This window comes from Drosophila navojoa, chromosome 2 (genome assembly GCF_054131105.1).
Source record: "Drosophila navojoa isolate 15081-1374.11 chromosome 2, UAZ_NAV_1.0, whole genome shotgun sequence".
NCBI lineage: Eukaryota > Metazoa > Arthropoda > Insecta > Diptera > Drosophilidae > Drosophila > Drosophila navojoa.
Genome location: NC_142890.1, coordinates 2,977,062 through 3,000,176, shown reverse-complemented (window position 1 = coordinate 3,000,176; position 23,115 = coordinate 2,977,062). Strand labels below are relative to the sequence as shown.

General features: G+C 37.3%; 2 protein-coding genes and 1 non-coding gene across 5 annotated transcripts; 1 reads left to right on the top strand and 2 right to left on the bottom strand.

The window, feature by feature from the left end:
• Positions 1 to 16,179: 16,179 nt before the first annotated feature.
• On the bottom strand, positions 16,180 to 21,694 carry Elp6 (Elongator complex protein 6). Of its 2 annotated transcripts, none has more exons than XM_018112652.3 (2): positions 21,533 to 21,694; positions 16,180 to 17,081 (listed from the first exon to the last, which is right to left on the bottom strand). In XM_018112652.3, the coding sequence occupies exon 2, from the start codon at positions 17,053 to 17,055 to the stop codon at positions 16,297 to 16,299; it is 759 nt and encodes a 252-aa protein (XP_017968141.1). In that variant the 5' UTR covers positions 17,056 to 17,081; positions 21,533 to 21,694; the 3' UTR covers positions 16,180 to 16,296. The 2 variants fall into 2 exon arrangements, with proteins under 2 accessions (XP_017968141.1, XP_017968142.1); XM_018112653.3 differs by lacking the exon at positions 21,533 to 21,694 and adding an exon at positions 18,708 to 18,895.
• TRNAI-AAU (transfer RNA isoleucine (anticodon AAU)) lies at positions 17,424 to 17,497 on the bottom strand. Its single transcript has one exon. It is a non-coding gene; the product is annotated as a tRNA-Ile (tRNA).
• Dic1 (Dicarboxylate carrier 1) lies at positions 19,040 to 23,088 on the top strand. Of its 2 annotated transcripts, none has more exons than XM_018112650.3 (3): positions 19,040 to 19,164; positions 21,994 to 22,419; positions 22,489 to 23,088. In XM_018112650.3, the coding sequence occupies exons 2-3, from the start codon at positions 22,022 to 22,024 to the stop codon at positions 22,931 to 22,933; spliced, it is 843 nt and encodes a 280-aa protein (XP_017968139.1). In that variant the 5' UTR covers positions 19,040 to 19,164; positions 21,994 to 22,021; the 3' UTR covers positions 22,934 to 23,088. The 2 variants fall into 2 exon arrangements, with proteins under 2 accessions (XP_017968139.1, XP_017968138.1); XM_018112649.3 differs by having other exon boundaries at positions 19,068 to 19,385.
• The last annotated feature ends 27 nt before the right edge of the window (positions 23,089 to 23,115 follow it).

Here is a 23,115-nt window from a genome sequence, read left to right as displayed (position 1 = left end):
CGCTGCTTTCTCGAGCCGGCCACAAACTTTTCGCACTCACTAATGGCACTGAGTCAACTAGAAAAACCAACTGCAAACATGCCACGAAAAGCAAACAAGCAAATAAAAAGAGTTTTCGCAAACAGTAATAGCTGCAAAATACAATAAAGGGGCACAAACAATATAACCAGAGCAAATAAAACTCGCTAGCAGCAATAATAAATGAGATTAACTGAAAGTTGAACTATGAAGTAAAAGCAAATATGTCGAGTTCTTTTTTATGACCTGTCTAAAAGCACATACACAAATCGAAGTATGCAGCAGCAGAAGCACTCTGAATGTTATAGTCGACTGTAAACAGCTGCGGAATACCCATACTGGGCAGTAAAAAATAAGGTCAATAGCTAGCCTTATGTAGAACTTCTTGATTTTAGCCTGAAAAAGGCTGAACAATGCTGAAATATAAGAGAATGTTATGATTGATCTATCGAATGAGTGAAGTTCTGTGTGACTTACTATAGAGTATATGCATGGAGTTATATTATGGGTTTTCTGCAGATAAAGTATATAGAAGGAGTCAGGGTTAGATCTACTCTACAGATATTTTCATATTTTTCACGAACTCTACAGTTTAAGATTTATTTTATTTATTTTTTATTTTATTTTATTTTGTTGTGGAATACCCTTACTACACGTTAATCTGTAAAGTCAAAGCTAATCTTGGCAGCACCTCCTTCCCAACTCTAACAGACATAGCTCTCGCTTCGCTATCCAACTGTCTCATATTCAAATCTATCTTCCATTATAGAGATACTTTTATGCCGCACAGTTTGAAAATATTTTATATGTCAAATTGCAAGTCATTAGCTATCAGCAGAGCCATAAATAAAAGCGCTTATGTTGTAAGTAATAATGTAATTTCTGTTTTGCCACGCCCCAATGGGCACGTCCGCAAAATGTAAGCACTTTAGTAGATAAGGGTGCCCATAGAAGTATTCACAATATATGCTCCACATTACAAATCTCTCGTAAAGCAGGCAGATGAAGCGACGCATCAATGGGCAAAGGGTCAAACGGACGAAGAAACGGCCCAAAACGGATATTGCACAAAACCAATATACCCCCTAAGCCCACTTGAAATGGAAACTAAGGTTTTGTGAAAGGCAGATGAAGGCGTGGCCATAAAGTATTTACTATAACGAGGAGTTGAGTCGATCTAACCAAGCTCTTGGGTTCATCTATCAATGGATGAGTTGGCTATTAATATTTAGAGAAACTGCGGGTATCTGCTAGTCGTTTACTCCCTACTGGAGCACACTCTCAGCAGTACGAGCATAAGCACTCTCTTGACTACAACTCAATTAAACTGCAGCTGTGGCATTCAGCTGCCAATTCTCTTGAATAGTTGAGCTGCCTTCAATGCAAAATTGTGATGCAATGCGAGCATAATTAAATGCGACAATTTAATTGAAATTGTCAATTAATGTCAACTATTTAATTTAATTGCATTTTTTTGCAGCATAAAAACTTGTTAATTTAATAAAAAAAAATTATTATTATTATTTTTTGTTTTAAATAAAATTTACTCCGAGCACTGCTCTTTAAAGAGTCAGGAAAAATGCTCAACAAAAATTATTTAAATTCATGATTAAGCATAAATTAGGCATTAAATGGGCAGCAATAAAAAATAAATACATCTCTTAATTCAATTGCATAAATAAGCTGAATTTGTCTAAAAGTAAGTTGTGCCCGCATTAACATAAATTTTGAACTATTGACCACAATGTACAGACCCTAATCTAAGTACGTGTGTGTGTGTGTGTGCGTGTGTGTGAGAATAAATTTCACACAAATTGCCATAGAATGGAACAACAAATGCGGCAAAGCATTTGAGTTATTTCGATGGCAGAGGCAGACATGAAAAAAAAAAAAAGAAAAAAGGTTAATACTGTTGAGTCGGATGCCGAGCCGGGAGCGCTCGTTAAAAGCGACATGTGTCTGCAGTTCGCAGGACATGTCTATGTGTATATATATATACATATATGTATGTGTGTGTGTGTGTGTGTGTGTGTTTGTGATGGGAGCCACATCCGTTTTACAAATCGCACAGAAACTGTAATACACGCAAAACGAATTCTGAGCTGACTTCTAATGTGAATGTTGTTGTTTGTCGTTGTCTGTTGTTGTTGTTGTTTGTTGTCGTCTATTACCCAATAGACGTATCTTACGGTCTGCTGGAGCAGCAGAAATGCCCGAGCAGAGGACCACACTATGGGCACTGCGCCTTGGCTCCATTGTAATGCTTAACGTTCAGTTGGCCCAAACGCTGCATGTGGCCCACATTTGCATGGCTGTTAGAGTCGACGCTAATTGAAATGATTTCGGTGCGTTTCGATGCCTCTCGATGCCCTGGCTTGTGGCCAGCCAAGCGAAGGCAGCGCCAGACGTTGCCAAAATTAGCAGCCAAGTGAAATGAAAACGGAAAAGCAAACACGCGTCACACACACACACACACGCACACACACAAATACAAGTAGGCAATTAAATGCCATTTAATTATAGCTGAGGCGCTGACAAACTGATTCAAAGTGATTTCGTGCTGTCTCCACCTTATAACATATATCTATGGCTCTATCGTGTATCGTATATCAAAACCTGAGTTGAAAGTTCACGCCAGTCAACGTGACCTTTCCATCAGCGCCAAGTGCCAGGCGGCCACAAATCAAGTGTCGGCCGGGGAGGGGGGCAAAAACTGGACACGCCCACAAATCGCAGAACAGCAAACACAGCCGGGGCATAAATCAGTGCTGCAAACAGGCAGCCCAAGTGAAACACAAGCAAAAATCGCAGAAAGCGAACGCCTCAAAGTATGCCACGTTTACTGCGCATTATGCATTATTTACCGCACATAAATTGTGATAATAATATGGGAATATGGAATATGGGCACAGGTAGCATGCATAAATTATTTAAAACTGATGTCAACAATAGGCAAATGAGTTCGAACAACAACAAATAGAAAGCCTCAGCATTAAATCAATTGCAAACACAAAAACAAAAAACAAATAAAAAACAAAAATAAAATAAAGGAACTTGATTTATGCAGCAACGACTCCGTCGCGACAAGCAAATCAACCAATGTCGCTGTTGTTGCTGCTGCTTCTCAGATCGATTTATTCCAATTACATTAAGTATATATGGATATACACACATAATTTAAAATATTCTGCCAGTGGGGGACTTAAGCGAAAATATATGTTCTATCATTATTTTGATTTTATTTATCTATTTTCATTTGTTTTCTTTCGCTTTTACGGTTCCCAGTCTGCGTTCCGTCTAACGGTTTCGCTGTTAAAATCGACTTAAAAACTAAAATAAAAAATATATAAAAATATATAAATAAATTAAATAAAAAAATAAAAATATATTAAAAAATTTCTTGGAATAAACTAAAATTGCTTAGAATAAAATAAAAACTAAAATAAAAAAAAATATACAAATAAATTAAATTAAAAAATAAAAATATATTTAAAAATTGCTTAGAATAGAGGATATTAAAATGGAAATAATTAAAAAAAAAAAATCAAAAATAATTCTGTTTTTTTCTTCCGCCTGTTTAAAAACAATCACTGTCTATTGATCTCTTAATATTATCTATTGTCCAATTAAATTATATTATTATATATATTTATATTACATATTTCTTTAGTATTTTTCCTTTCTGATTCTATATATATTTTGAATTTATTCAAATATTTAATTAATATTAAAACGGTCTTTAAGAGAATACAGGTGACTCAAAGATCAAATGATGAAATCAAGTAAATATTGCAATATTACATTATTAATATTATGGGATTTTACTCTTAGCTAACTAGACTAAATGTGTTATTAAATTATGAAATTCATGCATAGATTCTACACTTCATAACAGCTAAAATAATGCATTCTCAAATGTAAACAAATATTTTAACAAAATCTTCAAGTTTCAGAGCTTGATGGATTTTTAAAATCTTAATTTTTTTTTTTTTTCAACAATGAATAAGAGTTTATTATTTTTTTATAACATTTTTTAAATATAATATCTATAATATCACAATTTTTAATTTCCTCATATTTAGTGTTTCAAATTAAATAAATACTAATATTTAAAATACATCATATTCATTGTTTCAAACTGAAATAGATGCTTAAATTGAGAACAATTTAAGCTGAGCAGCTCTCTCTCTCTCTCTCTCTCTCTTGTGTAATTGAATCATTTTCAGGTGCTCGAGCACTCAGCAACTGCTTGGCACTTCAAGTCACACTTCGGCAGTAGCCTGACACCTAGACTGCAGACAAACCACACACACACACACACAGAGACCACACACACGTGCACACACAAACACAGTTACAACTTGCTAAGACAATGCATCATTTGTATTATGAACAGTTCGTAAATTAGGCGTCTAAGCAAGCGCAACGAGACGAACCAAGTAACTCGAGTGCCAATTGGGAGTGAGACAGATAGACCGAGGACAGGTAGATAAGGAAAGACAGGCAGACAGAAGGAGAGAGAGAGGGAGGGAGGGAGATTTGAGGGGTAGATGTGCAACCGCAGCCTGATGAATAGCGCAACTTCGCTTCCCCATTGGCATTGCCAACTTTTGCCTCTGCCTTTTCCTTGGCTCGTCGGGGACTCGTATTGTGCGCGGGAAATTGGAATATAGGTATGCGTTCCGTTACACATACATATATTGAAGTGAATATATTGCAGCTGCTGCCAACTGTGGCATCCACGAAATGAACAGTCTAACTAAGTTTTGCAGCAGCGTTACCAAGCAGTTAGTCCAAGGCTGCGAGGTGGGCCACAAATCTCTGTGGGAAAAAAACGTTAGATGATAGAAAATTCTAAAAGAAGTATGGAAATTGTGTGATAAATTTTGGAATTATAATAAGAACAATAAGTAGTTAGGGTTTCTTTTATTTAAATTCAAAGCAATTTGTAGATATTTTGAAGTAAAAGAAACCTTTCAAAATGTTTTTGGTTTTGTAGAACTTAGGAATCAACCCTTGCATCATTTCAATTTAATTTATCACATTGTCCTCGAGTGCGTTAACATTGCAAGCCATTAGCGTGGCTATTATGTGGGCCAGCTCCCCGCTCCCCAACCATCCAAGTCTCCCCTTCGATGCGGACACACCTCACAACTTGCAAAGTTTACTTTTTATGGCGACGGTATGTAAACTTTGACACTTGAACAATTTTGGACGGCGGGCAGATAGAGCAGCTGCCTGAGGCAGTGCGACTAGCAGAAGGATCATTGGCATCCTAACCAACACACACACACACGCACACAATTTGCATAATTTGGTGTTAATTGAAAAAGTTAGCTTGGCCACAAATCTATGAATGCGGCCAGAACTCAAGCTGCTTAATATACGACTGCAAATGCTCTGATTAATTGTGTAATTGAGCCCACGAAATGTGATACTTGCGCCACGTGGCTAACGGCTGGCGGCTGGCGGCTGACGGGCGATTCGGGATGGAGCTGTTGGAGCAGTTGGCAGGACATTTAAGTTATGTCTGCGTAATGGATACATTTCAACTGTCTGCTAGCGACGGCAGCGTGAGACGGGAGCGCAATGATGATGGCAGGTGAAATTTCGGGCAAGTTCTAGAAGAAAAGTGAAAGAATGTGGAGACGAAGAAGAAGGTGAAACAATTTGTATATAAATAAATGAATATCAAAGGACAAGCGATTTTTTTTAATAAAGATGTAAACAGTGTGTATTTATTATAAATAAAGGAGTATTTATATTTAGGTATAATATACATATATGATCAAATTGGGAATAATATTATAAAAATAATTGCAAATAAAATAAAGAATTAAAATAATTTGTAATTCATAAATAAATGCTGAGTGTGAACGACACAAAAAATATTTAAAAGAAAAAAAAAAAAAACTTAAGTTCAAATTTTTACAGAAAATATATACAACCATTTTCATGCAAAAAAAAAAAAAAAAAAAAAAAAAAAAAAAACACATTAAAATTTAATAATAATACTAGAAAAAAATATAATAATAAAGCAGTAACATTAAATGCTCGATAACAAAATTTAGTAATACATCCTCATAAGGGCACATGCATACAGGATGGTTCATATTCGAAGGACCCAATGGGCAGCTCTATAAGGCTGCCCATTGTTTTATTATTATTTATTTTTTTTTAATGTGGGCGGGTGTGAGAAGCAGTACCCTGCGAGCCAGTAGAAGAACTGGGACTATGTTATTAACAGAATGCTGTTAATAGCATAACATTGTATGGCGCGGGAGGAGCAATTCTTATTAATGGGATCTGGAATTAACAATCCTAATTGGCCGACTTAAGCCTGTACGGCGTATAGTGCCCATCTCTGTAAGAAGATATAGGGTTGCCAGATGTGTCGAATATATACATTTTATACGTATTAACAGAGTCGTGACTGACTTTTGGCCAAACTTGCATCGTGAGTCGTGCTTTGTGCTCAGCCATTTTGATAGCTGTCCATCTATAATATATTTGCTTTTGCTTGTCTGCCCTCTGTGACTGTGTGTGTGTGTGTGTGTGTGTGTATGGAATTAGATGCTAGATGAAGCATGTCATGGCTGTGGCTTTATTTTTCATGTGGTCTGCCAGTAATAACAACAACAGAGCCGACTACAACAACAGCAACAGCAACAACAACAACATTAAATTTGCTTTGCAGTTACATTTAGGCGGCACATTTTGTATAATTTGATAATTTCATTAAATAAATTGCTAGGGGAGACATTTGTTTGCCCAGCTATAAGTGTGTGTGTGTGTGTGCTAGTGTGTTTGTGTCTGTGTATGCATGTATGTATTTGTTGCTTGTGTGGCTACTTGTACATTGGCGTAATGAAAAATGCTCCAAGAAATAATTAAAATTAGTCCAAACAAGTAGAGGAACGGCGCAGCTTGAGGCCAACACCAGCTGGAGGACCTGCCTCAACACGAGGCGAGACGGCGAACACGCTCGTGACTGGCTTACGAAATTTATATTTTCAATGGTGTGTGTGTGTGTGATAAGAGAGTTGAATGGGTCGTTCCCTCTTTTTTTTTTTTTCTGTGTCAATTCCACCTGCTGCCACGTTTGGCTTTAATCTGCTTTAATGTATTCTGCATTAACAATGCGGCTAGGCAAAGTGCGAGAAGCCCTAAAACACTTAAATTCCTTTGTCAAAATGCCAAAAAAAAAGGACATCTAACCTAAAGATACCATGTAGAGAGCTGTAAGCTAAATATTTGCATTGGCTGCTCATAATATGAAATGGTCTATGACACAGGCAATAAAAATATTGGTATTAGAAGCTGCACAGCTGTTTGGGAGCAACCTGACTCAATGCTGCCCTTTAATAATGATTTATTATCTCAAAGATCATGAGAGAACGGAAATAGAAATTTTGGAAAACGATTGCTAAAAACTCAAGAGATTTTGGATATGCAATAATAATAATGCAATAAATATGTATATATAACATATTTTCTAGGAGATAAAGCTGCAATAATTTTACATGAATTTTATACAAAATGAATTACGCATTATAGATTCGATATTGAATATTCTGGAAGACATATGAGTGCATGTTTCATACTCTGCTGTAACTCAACCCATTTTACCAGTCCTATACCTTAATAATAATACAAGACTCTGAAAGAATGTCACTGTTCACTTTAAAGGAAGAGAATAATAGAGTGTGAGAGACAGATAGAGAGAGAGAGAGAGAGAGAGAGAGAGAGCAACAGGAAGAATGAGATATATATAGACTGAGCATTCCGACATGGTTAAAATGCAAACCTACAACCTTCAGAGAGAGAGAGAGAGAGAGAGAGAGAGAGAGAGAGAGAGAGAGAGAGAGAGAGAGAGAGAGAGAGAGAGAGAGAGAGAGAGAGAGAGAGAGAGAGATAGAGAGAGCAACAGGAAGAATGAGATATATGTATATAGACTGAGCATTCCGACATGGTTAAAATTCAAACCTACCACCTTTACAATGATTTTACTATAATATATATAATACCAGAGAATGAGATATATATAGACTGAGCATTCCGACATGGTTAAAATTCATACCTACCATCTCTACAATGCTTTTACTATAATATATATAATAATAGATACCTCGCTACTTCTGTCGCATGCTCATCCTCAATTTCAATATACTCTTCACACTCACCATCAGCTTTAATGAGCATAGCATAAACATGATTCCTGCCAGTAAATCCACAGCAAGTTTATTGATATGTTAATGTGTGTGTGTTGGCTGTGTGTGTGTTTTAGTTTTATGTGTGCATATCAGTCTCTGTTTACCTCTGACCACATATGCTAATGTCTATATACTGTTATCTTGGCTCATTGCCGCCCTTTGCACTGAATTCAACAGGCCAAACTGAGCCAAGCCAAACTAAACCTGGCCAAAAACTGTTGATTTTCACAGAACGTTCAATTTTAGACGCCCACCGACTTCAGCGCTTCGCCTCGAGCCGTGTGCAAAATTTAGTGAAATGGCAAAGTTTTTAGCGAAATTGCAGCCATAAAGTTTGTACGCGGTGTCAGCAGAAGCCAAATTAGCGACTCGTTGAGCTTTCCGAGAATCTTGGAATCTCAGCGTAGGCGTGCGCTAAACAGAGATAGATAGATGAGATGTAATTAAACGCATTTGGTTAGCTAGCAATTTGCACTGAGCCATTGCGGCAAGCCCCAAAATGCAAATCCTCCATGGGTCAGCCCCATAGCCATACCAACCATTGCGGAGCGCCCAGGCAAACGCCTACCAGAAGAAAGCAACTTAACTGGACTCCATGCCCAAGTTATTTTATAAGCAAGTACAAAGCCAGCAAGACAGCCAAAAACTTTCAACTGCTTAAGCGCACGCAAAAGCAATTAAAATTCAAATAAAGTTTATCCAAGAGATTTCACATTTTAAATATGTTCTTAATGTTGATGGGGAATTTACCTTTGGATAGACGTTTGCTATATAATATATGGCAACTATATAGTATTTGAAACCGTTATCTGAATTGGTGAGATCTACATGTATAGGATAGATAGACATCTCTTGAAACTATCATCTGATTCTAAGAGAAATCTGATTTTGAATATGTTCCTTGTGCTTAAGAGGGATTTACCTTTATGGAAAAGTTCTCTATATAATATATATATAGATATATTTAGAAGACATTATCTGAGACTCTACTTTTTAATGTGTTCTTTATGCTGTAGAGGAAGTTACCTTTCAGTATGAGTTGTCTATATAATATATAGATATATTTTTGAAGAGAGAGTTACCATTGAGCTCAAGTTCTATATGATAAAACTATAATTTTCGTGGCGCCTTATCTAAATGGAACTTATTATGAAATGATTGAATTGATTGGGATATCTTTGGTCTAGCTATTTTCTTCGCCTCGCCTCAAACCACCCCCGCCCCTTCCACACGACAAATCCGTCTGGCTGCCACGCGCATTGCCCAACAACAGGTCCAGCACATGCCGTGCGTATGCGTGTGCGTGTGCGTGTGTGTGTGTGTGGTCATACATTTCAATGAGAATGTGCTGTGCCTGGGACGAGTATCAGTTACAGTAAATCCTCTGCATAACATGCCGAACACATTTGGCACGTGGTGCTCGGGCATCGATTTTGGCCTTGCCTTGAATTTTATGCATTTGCTAGAGCAATCAGAGGGACCTGCGCCACTTGTGGCTGTGGCTGTGGCTGCCTGCAAAATGTATTCCCACAAATATAACAAAAACGGGGCCAAACAGCATTTTAATGCAATTCCCCTTGCAAACGAGCGAGCACACACACACACACAGACAATGTAAACGCATCCATATTGTGTCTTTATGATGCTAAGAGGATATTATAAATTTCAACATGAATTGTGCAACGCTTGAAAGAACCTCAGTAAAAATTCCAGATTGTATAAATAGTAAGCATATTGTATTAGTAGTTCTTGATTAGCATCAATTGCTTAGAATTTAAAGCTCTGTTGATGCTGGGATTAGAGATTTGCTAAGCCTTAGAATAAGTGAATTGTATATTTATTTAAAATTGAAAATATTTAGCGAATTTTGTATAGCAATAAAAATATGAATGCCATATTATTAAAATAAAATAAAATGTCAGATAAAATATATAAATAAAAGAAGTGAAATAATATAAAATACAATATTATAGAATAAGATTTTGTATGGTGTTTGACATACAACAAAATTTATCTAATTGATGTTCAAGAATAAAGTTTAATAAAAAAAAAAGAATTTAAAAATTCATAATTTTTATAGCTAAATATATTTCAAGTTTTTTTTATAAAAATATAAATAAATATAATATAAATATAAAATACAATAAAAAATTAAATTGAATATATAAAAAAAAATTTAATAATTTTAAATATAAAAATTATAAAAAAAATAATTTTTATACTTTCATCGTTGCATATATTATTTAAGTAAAATAATATATTAGAACATCAAAGAATATCTAACATATTTAAGCAATTTTTTAAAAAGCATATAAATTTAATTATACATAAATCTTAGAAAATATATTATTAATAATTGCATTAGATCATCAAAGATTATCTAACATATTTAAGCTATTTTCTAAAGTGTATATAAATTTAATTATACATAAATCTTGGAAAATATATTATTAATAATTTCAGCTTAGTAAAAATCTATCTATTGTCTTCAGTATGCTACTGTTAAATTTTACTTCTTCGCAAAGGTATTCAATTTTTGTGGCTTATAAAAACATATTCCCTGTTTGAATTACGAGCCATTTCTGTCAATGGATATTGAAATCCAAAAAATGTGACAAGCCTGGACATGCGTTAGGATTGCGGCGATTGTGGATTGAGGTGAGCAAGCGCTGCTCTACATTATCATGGAAGACTCTTCGCCCACTTGCATACCAAAAATAAAGAAGAAGATGAAATTCCATTACATAGCTGTGCGTAGGTGTAGAAGCACTTAACGCAAACTCCTTCGCATGTGCAGCTAACACACAGCCCGAGCCACAGACCGCAGAGCACTTTGTGCAAGAGCCGCTTGGCAGGCTAAATAGAAATGAGCAAAAAATCGAATATCATTGAAAATTTACGTTCAAGGGCGTAAACAGGCGAAAGTCGACTGTCAAATGTTGAATAACCCACTTTCCCACTTTCTCTCACATTCCCTCCTCACATTCAGTGAGTATTTAAAAGAACAATCATTTCTAAAGTCTATGCACGTTCGAGCGTTAAAGGAACCTACATATAAGTACTAGCATGGCTTTAAAAGCCACATAGACAGGCTGCCAGCACACACACACACACACACACACACACACATACAGCGACACTATGTGTTTTTCCGCTATGCATTTTATAATTGTTGAAACTGTTTTACAGTGTTTTTTTTTTTTTTTTCATTACTTTAATATAATTTGAAACCCTTTTAGGCTTAAGCACTTTGTGCTGGCAAATAAAATAAATAAGAAGCTGCCGTCAAAACCTTTTAGCCCAAACAGCGAACCTTAAAGCGTAAATTGTGGCCGTTAAATAAATATTACGCATACGCCATGCTGTGCCAGCTGAGAAAAATTATGTGGATGTGGATGTGAGCGCGACACAATGGCGATATAAATCGGCAGATGAAAAGACTCATACATAGTCAAAAAAAAAATAAGATAAAATCTAGTTGATGCTGGATATGTGTGTGTGCTGGTGGTTTTTTAAGAGCGAAATATATTCAGCTCTGGACCATACTAATATGCTGTTATTATCAGTGATGAAAGGGTAGACAGCGCACTGGGCCTATACAGCTGAACATTTGACAATCTGTCAAATGTTGCGTATACGCAGCGCAGTTAATTGAAATGAGAGAGAGAAAGGGGGAGGGAGGGGGAGCAACACAGAAAAAGTTGTTTATCAGCTGTGTTTCAGCCGATTAGCGAATTGCCAATCATTCGTTTCGAAGCGAACTTCCATGGAAATGTTTTTGGCCACAGAGCGCACTAAGCAAAGCCGCTAAATTCAATATTAAATTGTGTGCAGAAATCTTGTTGGCAAATGCTAAATTGCTTGACAAAACAGTTTCCCTAATTGTCCGGAACCACCAACGAGCGAGAGAAATAGAAATGTGAAATGTGCAGATCGAGATAGAGAGGACACTGGCAAACGTTCAATGGCAGCACCCAGATGATTATATGAAAATGGCGCAAATTCTCTATTCACTTTTCGCAACTTTTATCCAACTCGCTGATGCCCAAAAAAGAAGATGAAATAGAATTGGCAAATGGGGAAAAAACAAAAATTGAAAAGTAAAAATGTACGTGCTTAATTTCTCAACTTTTCGCCCGAGTCGAATTCAATTAAACAATCAAATGCAAAATGTGAATTTCACTTTGTTTCAAAAGCAATTCGACCATGAAGTGAATTTGTTGGCTTAAAGCAATCCGAGTTGGCTTGAAATACGCAGAGCTGATTTGGTTTGCCTGAAATACTCTAAAGTAAACTGAGTTGATTTAGTTTGCTTGAAATACTCCAAAATAAACTGCCTTCGGCCTGTTTTCGACTTAACTTGTGTTCATATTTTGTCATTTCAAATATCAAATATTTTTGCTTACTTCCTATGAATTTTGCGGTTTGTTCAGACTCTATTTATATTCTTCGTTTTCTCTTGTTGTTGGGATTTACCCGAAATATTTCATTTCCTGACTGGTTCATGCTGCAGGCGTGAATTGCTTATGAAGAAAAAGCAAAGTGGCTTTAAAGCATTTTCTTCACTGTTTGCGAGAAGCAAGCAATTGGTTGACTATAAGATAGCCTACATTTTGAAAATGAAGTTAAAGTTTTATATACATTACGTATTATATTTATATGTATATACATATATCGTTCACTTTATAAATAGTATAAAATATTTGGCTAAGTAACATTATCCAGCTGAATTTTCGGGTATAATATCAGCATATATATTATTGTAATTTTGTAAAACAGAATATTTCTGCATTATAAATATTATCTGAAATTAATTAGAAGTTCTTCTAATTTGAATGTTAGAAATTAATAGGTAAATGGCAAAAAAAATATATATATAAATATATTTATATATATATATAACTTATTTGCCAGAAATTAGGGCCTTACAGCTCTAAAATATTATTGCTTATGTACAAAAGTTTCTATACATTTATTAATTCAATTAATTCAAGTCTCTGAATATCTATATCAATATAATATCAAATTTATTCAAACGATATATCGTATTTCATCAACCCACTTTCTCTCACATTCCCTCCTCACATTCAGTGAGTATTTAAAAGAACAATCATTTCTAAAGTCTATGCACGTTCGAGCGTTAAAGGAACCTACATATAAGTACTAGCATGGCTTTAAAAGCCACATAGACAGGCTGCCAGCACACACACACACACACACACACACCCACATACAGCGACACTATGTGTTTTTCCGCTATGCATTTTATAATTGTTGAAACTGTTTTACAGTGTTTTTTTTTTTTTTTCATTACTTTAATATAATTTGAAACCCTTTTAGGCTTAAGCACTTTGTGCTGGCAAATAAAATAAATAAGAAGCTGCCGTCAAAACCTTTTAGCCCAAACAGCGAACCTTAAAGCGTAAATTGTGGCCGTTAAATAAATATTACGCATACGCCATGCTGTGCCAGCTGAGAAAAATTATGTGGATGTGGATGTGAGCGCGACACAATGGCGATATAAATCGGCAGATGAAAAGACTCATACATAGTCAAAAAAAAAATAAGATAAAATCTAGTTGATGCTGGATATGTGTGTGTGCTGGTGGTTTTTTAAGAGCGAAATATATTCAGCTCTGGACCATACTAATATGCTGTTATTATCAGTGATGAAAGGGTAGACAGCGCACTGGGCCTATACAGCTGAACATAAATTATCGCCTTCTGCTTTTTTCCCGCATGATGATGCCATTGTCGCACAGAGACTCTTTCGCGGAAATATTTTTGTCACTGCCCGAAAGTATGCAACGAAATTTTCCGTTCGCCCATTAAACTCGGCGCTGTCATTAGCTTGGCCCAGACACGCACACACAAATTGATGGCCGTAACGGGTAAACCAAATTTTCCAGTTTTTTCTAAAGTCTAATCAAATTGATGCGAATTGCCGTCGCTGGCGGTCTCTACATATACATACATATATGTATATACAGTATATGTATATATAGTACACCTAGCAGATTTCCAATCAGAATGCCAACTTCCGTTTTGGCTCGCTTCCGTTCTGGTCTGAGCATATTTTGTGATTAAAGTAAAAATCGTTTACAACCTACGTGACTCTCGAGTTGAAAGTTGAAAGCGAACCATAGCCAAGCTCCCGATGCAATTAATTATGTTGCTGACAAAGTTTCTTTTTCTGGCACAGTTCATTGGCAGCATCTGTCGTCGCAGTATTGATTGAGATTAAAAAAAAAGAATGTTTCAAAATACATAAGAAATGAGGCATTTTATTCATGAAACACTTTAGATGTCGAGCAAAAGAATTGAATTACAAGCGAGTTTGTTGTTTTGCAAATTATCATCATTTGGCGGGCAGACAAAATTTCATCAGCTTGTGGGGGCGTTTTGCCCAAATTCAATATTCCGTACACTTGCTGTATACAGCGTACGCAGCGGCAAGATGGGCATATTTGGTTTTACTTGCTTTTTCAGGTTTACCCTCAATGTATTATACCTTAAGAAATATCTGTCATTTGACACTACAGATTAATCAGATATAATAGTTTGGAAGTCAATATGCTTGCTTTTCGGGTTGATTTTCAGTGATAGTTTCAGTATTAGTTTTATGAAAATCATAGGAGTTCAAGTTTCTGATCGACTTTTTTACACAGTAATTGACTTTGCAGTTTTAGAGTCACTTTTCCTAGTACTTAGAAGCTTTAGATACTTCTGCATAACTTGGCAGTCTCATAGGTACTTTCAATACTATAGTTACCTTTAGAGGTTTTAGAGTAATTGTACTTACTGAGTTTTAGAAGAAGTAATAGGCGTTAGCCTTTATAGGTAGTTGCATTTTTATATAGTTACAGTCAGCATAGTCTGAAAGCCATTCCACTTGCAGTTTAGCTTAGTTTGAAAGCCATTGTACTTAGAGTTTAGAAGAAATGCAAAGCAAATTACTTTGTGGTTGCAGTTTTATATAGTTACAGTTGGCACAGTTTGAAGTCATTCAGCTTATGGCTCAGCATAGTTTGGCAGTTACAGTTAAAAGAAATATGTTAATTTCATTTTCATTTAATGTAGTCACAGTCGGCATAGTTTGAAATTCATTCCGTTTATAGCTTTGCATAGTTTGACAGTCACTGTAGTCATACCCAACAGCTAAGCAATTATTTCACTCCAGCTACAATTTGATTCGCTGCTTTTATAGCTATAGTTATACTTACAGTCAGCACAGTTTCAAGGTCATTGCAATTACAGCATGGCCATTCATTGCAGTTATGTTACCACACAAGGTAAATTTGACAGCTACTGTTAACAGTGAACAGTTTAAAAGCTCATAAACTTACAGTTGTCAAGCCTAAACAGTATTTGATTTATTCGCCTCGTCACTCGCACTTTAAGCCGTGACAGTTCATTAACAGTTAACAGATTCATCAGCCAATGACTTTTATACACAGTTTTAGAGTCACACATTTAACAGTTACTGACTCACTGAAGTGACTATGATAAACTGTATATATATATTGAGTTTAAAGAGCGAATAGAGTATTGTGCCGTTGGTTACACCCGCTGGCCAGTCATCCATTTTCACATTGTTTCACATTTCCATCTCCAGCGCATATTGAACAGCGTCCGTTAAATTGTGGGTCCGCTGCTTGGTACAGGATATTTGAACTCTAGTTCGGTTTACATAGTCGCTCGGACCCGCCGTAAAGTCATGTCCAGACACGAATTCATCATATTGTCTGCGTCAAAGCTGAGAGCAGGTCCGGCCGGTCCGGTCGAGCCCGCAGTGACGTCAGCAGTTGCAGAAGAAGAAGACAACGCAATTAGAAGAAACGAACGAACGGACGAAAGTGAAACGGACAAACAACAGATGTTATTGGCACATGACATTCGGACAGAGACGTCTGCCTCGTACGTACGTATATAAACAAATACAGCAAGAGTTGTTGTTGTTGTTGTTGTTTTCTTTTATGTATATGTATGTATATAATATATAGGTATATCAAAATGGGCTTTAATAAATTCCGTACAAAATTGCAGCAATGCGAATTTGGAGGAGCTAAACCTTGACACCGATTTCGCCGGGATTGTATATCTTGACGTTGCGATCGTTGACCTTGTAGAGGACCTCCTTGCGCGTCTGCTCGCAGGAGTAGCTGCCCTCGTCGTCCAGGACACGCTCGATCAGCAGCTTGCCATCGACGTCGCGAAAGACGCCGCTCTTCAGGCGCAGCACCTGGATGCGCACGTTGCCCAGCTTGGCCACGTTGTTGTCCGTGAGCGGGTGGATGTCGCTGTTGCTCAGCTTGGTGATGACGGTCAGATTGTCGTGCGCCTTGGCCAGATCGGCCAGATCCAGGCAGAACTGCTGCACCTGCTGCTTGCTGGCGCCCAGATTGATCAAAATGGATAGATTATCAATCAGTATGGTGTAGCTGCTGCGATTCGGATAGTTCTTCTCCAGCTGCTCGCGTATGTCCTTCACCAGCTGCTCCGTGAGAGTCAAGCCGTCAGGGGAGCGCAGCCACTTTGAGGTGAGGCCAAGTCGCGCCATGTCGCTGAGCACGTCGATCACGTTGAGAGTCTTGCCGAGAAAGATGTTCGAGTTGTAGCCCAGCCGCATGCCCGCATTGAAGTAATGCTGATAGTGATTCTGCAGACAGACGAGCAGCGTGCCCGCATTGGAGATGCGCAGGCGTTGGCCCAGAATGCAGCTAATTAGAAAACTGCCATCGACATTCGATTCCTCGCTGATGTGCACGAATCCTGGCAGCTTCTGTTCGTTCAGACCGCAAGCGAGCAGCAATGAGGTGGCCATAATTCAGATTATGGTTTAGTGGGCAGCTGCAAAGACAAAACACACAAAGGAGCCACTGAAGTGAATATGTTTTTGGTCAATTTATAAATGCCATAAAATGTGTATTCAATTAATTAAATGTGATGCGGGGTCACGTGCTCCGACATGCTTCATGTTGCAGACCAAATGGCCAATTGCCCAAATGGCCAAATGGCCCAGCGGCCAGAATGACCTCCAGACTTTCCTTTTTAATTTATTTACTTTCATTTTGTCACTTCATCATCGCTGTCAGCCGCACACGTGGCCAATAACCCGCCAATCAATGAAAATAATTTATTAAATGTGAAAAAAAAAAAAAAAAATTGAAATACTAACAAAAAATTTCGTCTTGGCCCATGGGGGGATCGAACCCGCGACCTTCGCGTTATTAGCACGACGCTCTAACCAGCTGAGCTAATGGGCCACATGTACCAAGTGCCGACAAAAGCCCATTTCAACGGTAAGTCTAAGACGAATAAAAGCTTTTATTTGAAAGCTCGCACGCGCCCACTCTGCATGTGTAAATATTTTGTAGCAAATTGAATATGGTAAACAAAACTCTGATTGGACTAGAATAGCTAAACGTGTTTCTGCCATTTTTCAGCAAGCAAATAAGAAAAACACATTTGCCTTTGTTATTATATAGGCGACTATTTTGCCATTTCTAGCGTCTAGGCCAATGGTTCGCTTGTTTATCAAGCTAAAAGCGTTAAAAAAAAATTTCTGCAGCAAATTAACGTTCTAATTAGACCTTGGCTATTAATGCGAATGGCTACCTAATAAGAATGCCGTTTGAAATATGAGCTTCGTAATTAATAATAATTATGAATGACAATAAATTTTAAATTAACTCACAGATAAATATTTATTGGGTATATATTATATATATATGTATTTTAATTTATATTTTTTAAAAGGCGCCTAGCAGCTGATTATTACATAAAGGGCATTTCAAATACATAATTTCGACAATAATTTTGCCGCCTAATACATGGACCTTAAAATACCCTGCAGTTCAGAAAACTGTATGTATAATTAATATTATATATTAACAAGTAATATAAGAAATGATTGATTTTCGGCACCTTCTTTATAAATTAGCAACACTTTAATTGATTTTTTGTCTGACGAAATATAGAGTGGAGAATGTTAAAAAACCTTCACCTCCATATGTGATTTCGTCATTTACAGATTTCTAATGAGTATATTTTTACATACACATATATTTGATATCTAATATCCTCATTCACCTCTATTTCCTATTTTCCAAATTCTAATATTATTCATGCCCCTTTACATACATATGCATACAGGGTACAATTGAAAACAAGAGCAAACTTCGCTGCGATAATGAGCTTCAGCCCGACGATGAGCCATTGCAAAGATATGAAAACTTTTCACACACATACAAACATATAGACAACACACTTCTATTGTTTTCAAACATTGTTGTTTCGCTTCGCATCGATTACATTGCAGATAGCTGACATTAACTTTATTATTCTACAATTGTAGAATGGAATCACACACACACATACGCACACACATACACACACTTGCACAGCAGCGCATATACAAAGTGTGAGCGCGTACGTTGGTTATGACAGAAAAGAAAATAAATAAAAAGCTCTCACCAATTTATGTTTAATGAAGGCACACACTGGCGCTCTCTCTCTCTCTCCCTCTCTGTCTCCCACTCCCTCTCTGAAACGCTCGTTAAGTAGGAGTTTGATTGCGACTGCGACTGCCGAAGCGTCTGACAACTGACTAAAGTAAGCCAAGCCCCGCCACACTTCTGAAAAACAGTTGCAAAGTGCCCGCCTTGACCGCTCCGTCACCTCAATAGTGATAAAACAAAATCCAAAAGCCAAACACTAATAAGAGAGAGAGAGAGAGAGAGAGCGCAGAGTGGGAGAGCGCGAGCGACGCTGGACGAAGCTTCGTCTGACGTTCAGTCGACCGTCGACGATACGCTGCTCGATCAGTACGTATTCAGTGCTCAAGCGGCGACGACGTCGTGTTTTGGTGTTGTGTGCGTGGTTAGCGTTCCAGCAGTAAAGCAAGAGAGGGAGAACAGCACTAAGAAACCGGGTAAAGAACGAATCACAATATCCAGACCAGTTTTTCGCCGTCAATTGTGGTAATGATGCGCTGAACTCCCACTCTCTCTCTCTCTCTCTCTCTCTCTCTCTGTCGATTGTGTCGAGTGTGTGTGTGTGTGTGTATTGGTGTTGCCAAAAATATAGAGCTTAAGCAATTTATAGCGGTAAACAACATACGCCGCTACAACATTTGTCTCTCGCGTTTTCAAGGTAAACTTTCAATTAGCTGAGTAGTCAATTTTTTCAATATCAAAATGCAACGATTTCTACTGCATGCAATGAATGTGTGTGTATTTCTGTATATATATATGTGCGTGTGTGTGCTGGAATCTAATTCAATTGCTAACATTTACACAGACATTAGTTTTGATAGCAACAGCGGGAGAAATCATGGCACTATCACGCTACCTGTCGTGATCTACGTCTATGAAAAAATGTGACAATCAGCTGTTTGCAAACACACACATACAATCACACACACGCATACATATATACTATGTACACAGCCGCACACGCCGAGAAATATGTTTCTAGTTGGGAAGGCGCGACTGTTTCCATATTATATGTATAGAAACAAATCTATAAGCATATTTTTCTTATTGGATCATGTGATGTTTTGTTTTGACCTTTGCTCATGGAACATTTCAGTTTATGATCAGATAAACAGCGAAAAGCTCAAAATCTAATACTAATAACGACTTATCAATAGCCGGCAAATCATGTAATCTTTATATCACATAAGGAATGCTAATAAATGTGTTTACATTTACTATGCTGTTAAAAGCTCTTGGATATGTTAACCTCGATACACTGTTATGTATTAAGCTTTCTTTATGGAAGCTGTTTAGATTTCTCACAGAAAACAAACAATGCGTGTTTCCAATCAGAATCCATTTGTTTTTCTTTTTTGGCAACACAAGTGAGGAAAAGAATCGTGTGATTTATTGGCCATTCGCTGCACGTGGCATGGTTCACACGAAATGTCTTATATATACACATACATATGTATATACATATGCATACATACATTCATACAGAAGCTTATGCATATTTGGAATCATTTAGTTTGTTATCACCAGGCGAGTGGGCAACGAGCTGAGAAGTTGATTAGCGTAAAGTCAAACAGGGTCATATTTTGTTGGGTGACTAAGCATGAAAATATGTCAATCGTTAGCTAATAAGTTTTTCGTTAGGCTAAACTTGAAAATATTTGCAACTAAAAAGTTTCCAGTGTAAAAAAAAAAAAAAAAAACAGAATTTCCAATTGCTTTATTAAAGCGGAACAAACAAATGGCAAATTCAAATTGGTTTCATTACAGTAGGCGCTCGCCAATAGGAGTAGTCAGAAAATTTTTTCAGACTTTTAAACGTAAAATAAAATACAGTGTATTTTTTTCAAATTGCGAACACTTATTCGTTTAAAAGTCTTTAATTGTTCCCAACTTAAATATATTACAACTAAAAAACAAAAGAAATTTTTCCATTAAAATTTTAGTTTGGTTACGAAAAATGTTTCGTAATATATTATGAATATTTTTTAAATTAGCGTTATATAATATATTAAATGCAAGCCCCTAATTTTTTTCTGAAGCAATCTAATTAGAAATTGTTTAATATAATCGATACTACATATAATTCCATCTTAAAGCCTGTGCTCTACTTCATTTTAGTTGACATTGTTATTTGGCTTACATATTTCAGAAATTTCAATTTTCACATTTTTTATCAGATTTATATTTATTTATTCGTTTTTGGGAACCAAAATTTGAAAATTTTTAATTTTTTCGAATTTTAAATCGAGCACTTTTAGCTTATTTGACAATATAAAATTATTCGCGCATCGGCAAGTGACGCGTTTGAACTTAGTCCCGCCCACTGTACTTTGCTAGGGTGCGCAGGTCAGTGTGCGTGTGTGTGTGTGTATTCAAAAATGGCTAATCAAGTAGATAAATGCAAACACACACATACAAGGACACACACACGTACACTTAGCTATGCAGCTTGAGGCACTCACACGCACATAAACTATCATACACACACACACACATTGATATCAATTCAATTCAGTTGCGCAAATTGCTTAACTTAAAAGGAAAATCCAATCAAGCTGCTTTGTAAATCGAAATGAAAATAAACAAACACAAATATTCAAATATTCAGAAACTTCCGCCATATGTAGACCAATGTCAATGCCGAAATGAAATATAACCGTTTTTTTCTCGTAATGCGAAATGCATACAGAATTAACTAATTGTACGTCAACAACTTAGCGGAAGCTACGCGCACGTTGTGTGTTTCACGGCATGTAAGCAACTAATATACATATGTTTGTTTCAATATTTATGTAATGTACTTACAAATCGTATGGCACATATGCTGCAAAGCAATTTAATAGATTTGATTGTGGAAAAACTTGCAAATTTGCGCACAAAAAGAAATCAATAAGCGGCACTACACACACACGACTTCACAATGCTTTGGGCAGCATTTAACAGACAGCTGTTCGTGCAGCGTTGCCACTATGTACGCTCAGTTTTCACTGATGTGGCCATTTTGTATGTACGACTAGTGTTGTCAAATGGCTGACGTGATTGAAGGCGCGCGCAACCAATGCTGACGTCATGGCTCAGCTGATTATGCGTATTTTATTATCCTTAGCTTTTATTAATAGTGGCGATGATGTAATATTTTGTAGTTGTTAAGAATGTTGCGCCAACTTGATATTAAAATGAAATCACAATTTCGTTAATAAGTTTAGTGTTAAATTGACAAAAATGTATTTGAATATTTTGCTAATTTGATTGGATTGATTAATTAGCAAAAATTAGAAACAGCAAATCAACAAAATGAGCAGCGACAAGCATGCCCGTTGGTACTTTGGTGGCATTGCCAGCGTTGGAGCGGCATGCGTGACACATCCTCTGGACCTGCTCAAGGTGACGCTGCAGACGCAACAGGGCGATTTGTCCGTGCTGCGGTTGGTGCCAAAAATCATGCAGGAACAGGGTGTCCTGGCCTTCTACAACGGTTTATCTGCCTCGATCCTGCGCCAAATGACATACTCGACGACACGATTCGGCGCCTACGAGGTGGGCAAGGAGTTCGTCAACACGGACACCTTTGCGGGAAAAATCGCTCTGGCCGGCCTCTCGGGCATGATTGGCGGCATCTTTGGCACGCCCGCAGATATGATAAATGTGCGCATGCAAAACGATGTCAAACTGCCGCCCGAGCTGCGTAGAAAGTATGTGGACGAACGAAACAAACTCAATTAACGCCCAATCCAATAATAATCTATATACTCTCTCAACAGCTATCGCTCTGGCGTGGATGGCATTATCAAGGTGTACAAGACGGAGGGCTTCAGGAAGCTATTCTCGGGCGGCTCGACGGCGACGGCTCGTGGCGTCTTCATGACCATTGGCCAGATTGCCTTCTACGACCAGATCAAGTCTACGTTGTTGGCCACGCCCTATTTCCAGGACAATCTGGTCACGCATTTCACCGCCTCCCTCATGGCCGGCGCCATTGCCACGACGTTAACGCAGCCCATGGATGTGCTGAAGACGCGCTCAATGAATGCCAAGCCCGGCGAATATAAGAGTCTCTGGGACATTGTGCTGCATACGGCGAAACTGGGGCCGCTCGGCTTCTTCAAGGGCTACGTGCCGGCATTTGTGCGTCTGGGTCCGCAGACGATATTGACGTTCATGTTCCTAGAGCAGCTGAGATTAAATTTCGGCTACCAGAAGCAGTAACATTCCCGCCTGCAACTAGTCTAAGATGATGTTAATTGCATAAATTGCAGCTGTTGGCCTTTTGTTTTTAATGTATATAATTTGCGACTTTTAGATCAAAATTGAATTTTATGTTATGTAAGCTTTGATCGAATTATAAACAATATTCAAGCTGGGCGGAGTTTCTATCGTTACAAGTCCAT

What these genes read in the sequence shown, in the direction of transcription:
- Elp6 (XM_018112652.3), bottom strand. Translation starts at nt 17,055, where the DNA reads ATGGCCACCTCATTGCTGCTCGCTTGCGGTCTGAACGAACAGAAGCTG.
- Dic1 (XM_018112650.3), top strand. Translation starts at nt 22,022, where the DNA reads ATGAGCAGCGACAAGCATGCCCGTTGGTACTTTGGTGGCATTGCCAGC. An exon ending in CCGCCCGAGCTGCGTAGAAA is followed by an intron (nt 22,420 to 22,488) that starts GTATGTGGACGA and finishes CTCTCTCAACAG; the next exon opens with CTATCGCTCTGGCGTGGATG.